The 10,437-nt window shown below is 36.5% G+C and overlaps 2 protein-coding genes across 2 annotated transcripts; one reads left to right on the forward strand and one right to left on the reverse strand.

Moving 5' to 3' along the window:
- The first annotated feature begins 1,077 nt into the window (after positions 1–1,077).
- On the forward strand, positions 1,078–2,285 carry LOC122297722. The gene is made up of 2 exons (XM_043107869.1): positions 1,078–1,622; positions 1,949–2,285. Exons 1-2 carry the CDS (start codon positions 1,160–1,162, stop codon positions 1,984–1,986), a joined length of 501 nt encoding a protein of 166 aa, XP_042963803.1. The 5' UTR covers positions 1,078–1,159; the 3' UTR covers positions 1,987–2,285.
- A 5,231-nt stretch (positions 2,286–7,516) lies between these two features.
- LOC122297716 (putative wall-associated receptor kinase-like 16) lies at positions 7,517–10,165 on the reverse strand. The gene is made up of 3 exons (XM_043107862.1): positions 9,698–10,165; positions 9,346–9,522; positions 7,517–8,760 (listed from the first exon to the last, which is right to left on the reverse strand). The coding sequence occupies exons 1-3, from the start codon at positions 10,134–10,136 to the stop codon at positions 7,544–7,546; spliced, it is 1,833 nt and encodes a 610-aa protein (XP_042963796.1). The 5' UTR covers positions 10,137–10,165; the 3' UTR covers positions 7,517–7,543.
- Between the last annotated feature and the right edge of the window lie 272 nt (positions 10,166–10,437).

Below are 10,437 nucleotides of genomic sequence, written 5' to 3' on the forward strand. Positions count from 1 at the left end.
ATCTCATGGCTAACAAGTGTTGGAATATAGCCTCAAGAATTGAACAAATGGAGTTAAAATCTAAAGCTACACGTGTACTGGAAGAAGGAAAGAAAAGTTAGTTAAAACAGTTAGTCTATTATTTCCTACTTTGCCTTGTATAAATAGATGGTAGTACTCTGTAATAATTAATTCATTCAAGCATTTTTTCATCTCTTTTTCATCTCAATAGTTCTGCTTTCATCTTCAATTCTTTGCTCACAAATCAGAACCTCAATTCATCTAAGATTTGACATGGTATCAGATTGAAAAACTATATGCTTCCGCGATCTCACAAAGATTTTGTTCTGAAATCTTTGTACTCCTTTCTTCTATTTCTTGCATTTCGATCTCACAAAGATTGAAATCCTTTTCTTCTACATACTTTCTTCTATTTCTTTCATTCCTGGCAATTCTTGCAGTTCTTGGAGAAATTCTTGCATTTCTGACAATTCTTGCAGTTCTTGGAGAAATTCCAGAAATGACTTCTGATGATGAAAATTCTCTCAATTCTCATACTTCCCATCGCACAATCAATCCTTTGGATGATTCATCAAGTCCATTCTTCTTGCATCCAAGTGACAATCTTGGTGCATTACTTGTTTCAGAAATCTTTACTGGTGACAATTACATCGCATGGAGTAGATCAATCACCATTGCTCTAACAATCAAGAACAAAGCAGCATTCATTGATGGTACAATTCTTACTCATCCTGTTACTCAGCGTGTTCTTCACACTGCTTGGTTATGTGCCAATAACTTGGTTCTCTCATGGTTAATGAATTCTATTTCGAAAGAAATAAGAAATAGTCTTCTTTATGTTGCATCTGCTGTTGATCTTTGGAAAGAACTGAAAACCAGATACTTAAGAAGCGATGATCCTAGAGTTTTTCATCTTGAAAAATCTCTAAGTTCTATTACTCAGGGTTCTTTGTCTATCACTGAGTATTTCAGTTCTTTCAAGACCTTATGGGATGAGTATGTGAATTACAGACCATTTCCAACTTGTAGCTGTGGAAAGATGGCAACCTGTACATGTAACTTGTTTGATTTTCTGCTTGCCAGACAGTAGTCTGATTATGTGCTAAAATTCTTGGTTGGCTTAAATGACTCTTATGCCTCAATTCGAAGTCAGTTACTTATGGCTTCACCATTGCCATGTATGGCAAAAGTATTCTCTTTACTACTTCAAGAGGAAAGCCAGAGACAACTCAACAATTCTGTTAGCAATGAAACTCATGCCTTTCTTGCAAAACAGAATAGTCAGCCATCTATTCCATCGAAGTTTCTCAAAGATAAACAGAAGAGATCATCTTTATATTGCACTCATTGTGGGTACAATGGACATACAATAGAGAAATGCTTCCAACTTCATGGTTACCCTCCTGGCTGGACTGGACCAAAAGGGAAGAGAAGTTCACCCACTGCTCATGCTGCTATATCAACCTCTGAGGTCTATATTCAAAACAGTAACGAGGATCAAAAGTTTTCTTTAACCTTTGAGGAATTCAATAAATTGCTAGCACTTGCAAATTCTAACTCATATCCAATACCTACTCAAACATCTCCACCAGCTGTAAACATTGTTACTTCTGAATTTTCTGGTAAACCCTCAAACCTTTGCTATTCTGTTTCTTCATCCTTACAATCAGCTTCTTCATGGATTCTAGATACAGGTGCAACAGATCATATGATCTGTTCACCACTATTATATTCCTCACCACCTAAGTCCATAAATACTTCTATAAATTTGCCAAATGGAAACTCTGTTCCAGCTTCACACATTGGCAATATTTGTCTCACAAACACACTATATTTGCATGATGTGTTATGTGTTCCCAGTTTCTCATTCAACCTACTTTCAGTTTCTAAACTAACAAAGCAGTCTAATGTTTGTGTCTCTTTCTTTGACTCCTATTGCCTTTTACAGGACCAATCAACAAAGAAGATGATTGGGATTGCCTTTGAGAAGCATGGACTGTACCACCTACCTCAAGCTACTTCAAAAGATGTTACCTGCAATAAACCCAAGTTTAATTCTTCATCTTTTGTCTCAGCTATTACTCAAAATCAATTAGATACTTGGCATTACAGATTAGGTCATGTATCTAACTCAAGATTACCTTTTCTTAGACAACTAGAATCCTCTATATCTTTCAATTCTACCAATATCTGTGATGTATGTCAGTTAGCAAAACAAAGAAAGCTTTCATTTCCTGTATCTCAAACTAGTTCAAATAAAATGTTCGACTTGATCCATTGTGACATATGGGGTCCCTTTAATGTTGTTTCCTACTCAGGTTTTAAATACTTCCTTACTATAGTTGATGACTAAACTGAAATCTGAAGTTCCTTCTATCCTCAAGAATTTCTGTAAAATGATAGAAACTCAGTTTAGTATTCCTATCAAAACAGTAAGGTCAGACAATGGACCTGAATTCTTTTTAACCCAATTCTATAATGATAAAGGAATCATACATCAAAGAAGTTGTGTGGAAACTCCACAACAAAATGGAGTTGTGGAAAGGAAACATCAACATTTATTAAACACTGCAAGGGCTTTAATGTTTCAGTCAAACTTGCCTCTAACTTTTTGGAGTGAATGTGTGTTAACTGCAGCACACATTATAAACAGAATTCCTACTCCCCTTCTCAAAAAAAAAACACCATTCGAAATGTTATTTGGTAAACCACCTGATCTTTCTCACCTCAAAGTATTTGGCTGTCTTTGTTTTGCATCAACTCTCACAAATCACAGACATAAATTTGATCCAAGAGCTACAAAATGTCTATTCTTAGGTTATCCTTCTGACATAAAAGGCTACAAATTAATGGATCTTAATACAAATAAGGTATTAATTTCCAGAAATGTAGTCTTTTCTGAAAATGTTTTTCCTTTCAAGGCTTTTCCATCCAATCCTGAAACACATACCTTCCTATTTCCACCAACAAATTCTGTTTCAAGTTCCTATTCTCATTCTTTTGATATTCATTCTGATCAAAACCTTAATTCAGATCAGAATCACCTCACCTCAGATCCTAATCTCATCTCAGATCCCAACCTCACCTCAGATCCTAACCTCAACTCAGATCAGAATCATACAAACCCTCAACTATCTTCAGACCAGACTCTTACAAATACTCAACTATCTTTGGAAAATGAATCTGTTCCTCAGATAGCTTCACAAACTCTTAGAAAATCCTCAAGAATTAAACAAATGCCAACTTACTTGCAGGATTATTATTGTGGTACTGCTTCACAAGCTCCAAATGCAACTCACTCATCTTCTATTGATGGTTGCTCTCATAATAAAGGTATTCCATATCCCATATCTGATTTCCTTTCTGTACATCGACTGTCCAGTTCTCATAAAGCTTTTCTAGTATCTCTTTCAGCCTCTCAAGAGCCTAAAAGTTATAAATTGGCTGCTAAAATTCCTGAATGGCAAGCTGCAATGCAAAATGAAATAAATGCCTTAGAGTTAAATAAAACTTGGGAACTTGTTACTCTTCCCAAAAATAAACAGACCATAGGTTGTAAGTGGGTATTTCGAATCAAGTATAAGGCAGATGGAACTATAGAAAGACACAAAGCAAGATTGGTAGCTAAAGGCTATACTCAACAAGAGGGATTAGACTTCTTTGATACTTTCTCTCCAGTAGCAAAGATCACTTCCATTCGGCTACTGCTTGCTGTAGTTGCTATCAAAAATTTGCATATTCACCAATTGGATGTTAATAATGCATTTTTACATGGTGAATTGCATGAAGAAGTTTACATGGAGTTGCCTCCTGGTTTGGTTGTCAAAGGAGAAAATAAAGTTTGTAAGCTTTTAAAAAGTCTCTACGGTTTGAAGCAAGCATCTAGGCAATGGTTTGCTAAACTGTCCACAGCATTGCTTGATTATGGCTTTACTCAAAGTACTTCAGATTGCTCTTTGTTTATCAAGAAATCTAAATCATCCTTCATAGCCTTACTAGTCTATGTAGATGACATTCTTTTAGCAAGTGACAGCTTACTTGAAATACAATTACTCAAGACTTTTCTACATGATAAGTTTACAATTAAAGACTTGGGGGAACTCAAGTATTTTCTCGGATTGGAGGTGGCAAGATCCAAAACTGGCATATCAATTTGCCAAAGGAAGTATGCTCTAGACATACTTGAACAAGCTGGAGTTCTTGCTGCAAAACCTGCAGCTTTCCCAATGGAATCGAACTTGAAGCTCACTGCTTCAGATGCTGATTTATATGAAGATCCTTCAGCCTACAGAAGATTAGTTGGGAGGTTGTTATACTTAACAATAACTCGACCTGACCTTGCCTATTCAGTCCAAGTTCTTAGTCAATTTCTAGCAAAACCAGCTGTTAGTCATTACCAAGCAGCCATTCGAGTTCTCAGATATTTAAAGGCAACTCCTGGACAAGGTTTATTCTTCCCAGTTTCATCAGAATTGCAGCTCAAGGCTTTCTCAGACAGTGATTGGGCAGGGTGTGTTGACACTCGAAGGAGTGTAACAGGTTTTGCCATTTTTTTGGGTGATTCACTAATTTCATGGAAGAGTAAAAAGCAAGCTACAATAAGCAGATCCTCTGCAGAAGCAGAATATAGGGCCCTTGCCTCAACAGCTTGTGAGATTCAATGGCTCCTTTATGCACTACAGGACCTAAATGTTACCTACAAGCAGCCAACTTTGGTTTATACAGACAGCAAATCAGCATTATCCATTGCAACAAATCCAGTCCAACATGAGAGAACAAAGCACATACAGATAGACTGTCATCTTATTCGAGAAAAGCTGCAACAAAACATCATCAAGCTCTTTCATGTTCCTTCAAGACTACAACTAGCAGATATCTTTACAAAGCCTTTAGGCTCTCTTCCATTTCATCATACTCTCCGCAAGATGAACATCCTAAATATACATGTTCATCTTGAGGGGGGGTGTTGGAATATAGCCTCAAGAATTGAACAAATGGAGTTAAAATCTAAAGCTACACGTGTACTGGAAGAAGGAAAGAAAAGTTAGTTAAAACAGTTAGTCTATTATTTCCTACTTTGCCTTGTATAAATAGATGGTAGTACTTTGTAATAATTAATTCATTCAAGCATTTTTTCATCTCTTTTTCATCTCAATAGTTCTGCTTTCATCTTCAATTCTTTGCTCACAAATCAGAACCTCAATTCATCTAAGATTTGACAACAAGCATTCCAATGAAGGAGTGCAATCATTTGAAGGATGCAACTATTTGTAGCATCCTAGTATGGCACACTTGGGTGGAGGGGGTGATTGTTGGAAACCCCCCAAGTGTGAAATGTCATTTGAATATGCAACCAGCCAAGCCATCCACCGAAAATTTCTAGCAGCAAATATTAACCAATATTTGTGCATCGAAAGAAGCCTCCCTCTTGGTCAAGAAGTGTGAGAGTTTGTCCCCCATGGCTCCTCCTATAAAAGGAGGTCATTTGCTGAACATTAAAATGATCCTCACTGCGGTGAGAGATTAAGGTAGGCTAAGGGCGAAAATAAGTTCTAGGGAAACCCAGAATAGAGGGCATTTTGAGAGATAGAGAATTTGTTTATGAGTGTTTGTAAAATTATACAAACATATTAAAAATACCGATTTTCCGCTTCAGTGGACGTAGGCAAGTTGCCGAACCACTTAAATATTGTCTCTCTATCTTCTTGTATGATTTTTGGACAGACCAGAGGCGCAACAGTGGTAACATCAATAATTAAAGATTGCACGGATGTACTAACTCTCAATGTTGTGATTATTTTTTTCCTTGAATGCTTTTCCTTAACTCTCAATCCATCCAGTTCTAGTGCCACTTCCTTCATATATAGTAGGCCTATCGTCTCCGATCCTTTAACACTAAGGCTTCTTATTGCAACATTACCAACTTTTTTTATTTCCTCCGCATTACTCCCATTGTGAATGTGGTCGTCAAGAATTTCCAATAGTCAATCCTCTTCAAACATATATAAAAGTTGAAAAATGAACTTGGTTTGCTCATACTTTATAGAGTATTGATTATTCATGGTGGTGGAGCCACTTAAATAGATTAAACACATCACTTTCTAAATCATTAGTAACATGAATTATTAAAAGATAAACATAACTAGTGAGCTAACAACAAGAAACGAGAAAGAAAATGGTCTGTCAAATCATGTTTATAACTTTAGAAAAGCAAAAGATTCCCCTATATCATGAACAGAGGAAATTGCAAAGAGGAAGATCATGGCTTAATGTATTAATTTGAAACCAAATTGCAATGGTCGCATGCATGCACTTATAAAACGATAATTTTTATCGTGCCTAATTACCAAGTACTAGGGGGCCCACTCTAAATTAATTAAGCAATATCTAATCTTCTCGATCGGTCAATCGACTCGTATATATAAGTATATAATATTCATGCTCTATTGGAATATTAAAGAATAATAAATCCTTAAAAAGGCAATTACTTACCTAATTAGATTCTACTTCTATGCAAAACCGAAATAAAAATTTCATTAAAGAAGTCAAAATTATAAACTGATCGAAATAGATAAGACATTAAACCAACACTTCGTTGCAAAAAGCAGGAAAAGGCTAATTAATTACCTACAAAAACATTTCTTATCCGAAGACAAAAGTTGGTAAGAATGATTCCGCGAGCAATAATTGAAGCATTCTTTTTTGTCCCCTGTTTGAGCAAGAAATTATTAAAGCAAGGGAAGGACTATACAAAAGAAGTCTTCCACGAGCAAGCTGGATGCTTTTCTCACGATTAGAAGGTATTCCACTTGTAATGTAAATAGTTTGTGATATATATTGATGATGGATGTTGTCTCCTTTTTTATGTACGTCCATTCTACTAGGTTATTTTCCACATGAATGTCATTATATATATTGGACTGATTTTGTCGATTGGGCCACATTGCGCTTGAAACTATTGAATAAATTTGTTTTTAATGACTTTAATTAGCTGTTAGATGCCAACTCATATACCTTGCTATTTATCACCAAAACTTTTATTATATTTTCCTACTAATTAAGCTAATTAATCCTGTAGATGGTTTTAGATTTTTTCTTTTACAGTGTTTAAAACTCTATCTCCTCATATAATCGATACTGGATTTAGCTAAATGCTTTTCATTCTGAAGTAAGTAGTGCATGGAAATAGGCTAACAATTCATTTAACTAAATTCTCACAAAAGCTTTCAATGATATTGCATATCTCACATAGAACACGTTACATTACAATCACTCAAGAGAATATCACTTACATACATGTCACACCTCTCAATTACCACGTACATGAACATGGTATATAAAGCTATGATCACATTCTTTCAATATTAAAGCATGCATACAAGGAGGCCAAATTTCCTTTCATTGGAGAGATTTTTTTTTTTTTTTGAGAGAGGAAGGGAGGGGGGGGGGGGGGGGGGGGGGAGGTGAAGGGAGAAAATGGGTGGTGATGATGAATGCCGACAACTACGAGAGATAGGCTATGCTAGCCTTAGGGATGAACAAGTTATCTAGCATCATTATCTGTTGGTTTAACTACTTGATTTCTCATGTTGTCATCCGCAACAACGGTATTGATGGAAGAGGTGCCGATGTCAACATCAATTCCCAAAGAATGTGTAGGTGCATTAGGCAATTGTTCAGTCTGTTGTGTGTTGGGATCAACCTTTTTCAACGAGTGTTTTTCTGAAAGTCTTAATCCCTCCAACTCCTTTGTAACTTGCTTCATACTAGGTCTATCCTCCCCTCTTACCTTTAAACACTTTTTTGCTATATTAGCAACTTCCTTTATTTCCTCAGTATTACCTTCTTTGAGAATGCGATCATCAATAATCTGAAGGAGGCGATCCTCTTTTATTGCAGTAACAAAATACATTGCTAGATTTCTTTCACTTTCGGGCCTATCCATGGAAAGTGCTTTTTCACCTGTTAGTAGCTCTGCAATAACAACACCAAAGCTATACACATCACTCTTTCCAGTTAGTTGGCTAGTATGGAAGTATTCTGGGTCCAAGTATCCCAAAGTTCCCTGCACCACGGTTGTTAATCTTGTGTGGTCAAGAGGCACTAATCTTGAAGCTCCAAAGTCAGATATTTTTGCTGTATAGTTTTCATCTAGAAGTATATTTGTAGTTTTCACATCTCTATGTATAATAGACATAGAAGTCTCGAAATGGATGTATGATAAGGCCTCTGCAGTTTCTAATGCTACCTTTAGACGTTTCTCCCATGAGAGCAAGGATGACAGGTTTTTATCATGAATATGCTCAAAAAGTGTCCCGTTTGTGATGAATTCATATACTAGTAAGGGTACTTTGGTCTCAAGACAACATCCTAATAACTTCACCACATTCTTGTGCTTAATTTTAGTAAGCACAACCATCTCATTTATAAACTGCTCAATTTGGCTCTGATCAACAACATTGGACTTCTTAATGGTGACCACTCTACCATTTGGTAAAACTCCTTTATAAACAGTTCCAAAGCCTCCTTGGCCAAGGACTCTACTTTTATGATAGTTGTTAGTGGCCTTTTCAAGCTCTTTTGCGCTGAAGATTTTAGCTGGCTCAACAGATTCTTTGTGATTCAGAAGTTGCCGTTCTAAGATTAAGCCACCATTTTGTTTGAAGAACTTCTGTTTCAATTTTTTGAGCTTTCTTCTTTGCATTACCCAATATACCAACGAACTTCCCACGAGCAGGATTAAAAGGCTTATGCAGACACCTGTAATTGTTCAAGCATGCATTTTGACCATATAGAATGTATTTCAATATCTTCTTCAGTCACTAACATTATAGCACATGCAATGACTTCAACAAAGCTGATATTTCAATGTGTAATATACGTAATATATAAAAATGACGTACAAGGAGTTGAGTTTCGAGTTTTAACTTGGCTAGTGATCATCATTAAAAAGAAAGATTTAAAGCCTAGCTAGCTATAGCTAGTGACTTTGGAGAAGCAAATTAGATCTATCATTAGCAGATTTCAACTACGTTTCATGCGTACGAAAGGTAAGGTTACAAATTAATTATATGGATTAGAAAGAATGAACTAAGTTTTGAATTAACTTACCCATCTCAAAACATTAATTTTCTCAACTTAAAAGACTTTTACATTAATCAAAATGCATGGCCGATTCATTTGAGACCAAATTATAATTACTGCATGGGAAGTGAGTGAGGTAATTGCATGGGAAACCAAATCCATCATGCATGTATAAATGTAGTTAGTAAATTAACAAGAAAATGAAAATAAAAGAGACGAGTAGTACTGCAATACCACTATTCCTATATATGTTATACATACCCAGGGCAATAATCATGATCTTGGATTGGCCTTTTCGACTACAACCTGTTCCAGGCGGCATCCTCCCATCGCCTTCATATCCATTGGGACATATACATGTGTAGTTCCCGATAGTGTTGGTACATGTTGCAGTAGCATTGCAGGGATTCCGATCAAGATCTTTGCACTCATCAATATCTGAAACACGTGAGTACTACAGTTAGTCCGTCGTCATCGAAATACAGCCATAACAGTTTGCTCATTTAACAAGTACAACATGAAATGATTAATTAGCTAATAAAAAATGAGCTGACATTAAAAAAAAAAAAGGCTTATAAAGTAAAACAAATGAACACCATTAATAATTAATTACCTTGGCAACTATCCTTGTGTTCATCAGAAAGGTATGGGTTCCCTTGATAACCTGGGGGACACTTGCAAATATACCCACGACCATGGGGTTCCGAACAACTACTATTTGCTGCTTTGCATAAATAGCTTGTCATACTTTTCTGAGCATCTTTGCACGTCTTATTTCCAACTGCCCAATCAAGCACCAGGGGTACAGTCTCCCTTTTCGTTAAATTTGTAAAATCTAAGGTGGAAAAGTTGTATGCCTGTGTTTCCCCTATAAAACCTAAACCACATGATTGCCCCGAGGTTCTGCCGGATCCATTAGTGTAAATGCTCTGAACGTTCAAATTATAATTCGTTGTGTTTTCTGGGATTGCAGAGTGGCAACAGCCAAGGCCAGAGCAAGAGCCGTTAACCAAACCGGAACTGTTGCCACAGAATGATATGCACCCAGACATGAACGTATAATCTTGTTCATGCGAGCCACTAATGTAGGCGTAAAAGTTACAGCCGACGGCAAAGATACTATTCTTCTCAAGTGAGATGCTAAATTTCGACAAGTTGAGCAAGGCAGAGATGCGGCTGAGACTAGGCTGATTATCAAACTCTGGCCACCATTGGCAACAACGGAATACCAAGTTTGAGACTCGAAGTTCACCATCAGGAGAGATGTTGAGGACATCTATATTATGATCAACGCCCAGAAATGGTTTTGGGGGCTGGAAAGAGTAGTTACATATGATGAGAAAAGATGGATCA

Source organism: Carya illinoinensis, chromosome 15, assembly GCF_018687715.1.
Source record: "Carya illinoinensis cultivar Pawnee chromosome 15, C.illinoinensisPawnee_v1, whole genome shotgun sequence".
Classification (NCBI taxonomy): Eukaryota; Viridiplantae; Streptophyta; class Magnoliopsida; order Fagales; family Juglandaceae; genus Carya; species Carya illinoinensis.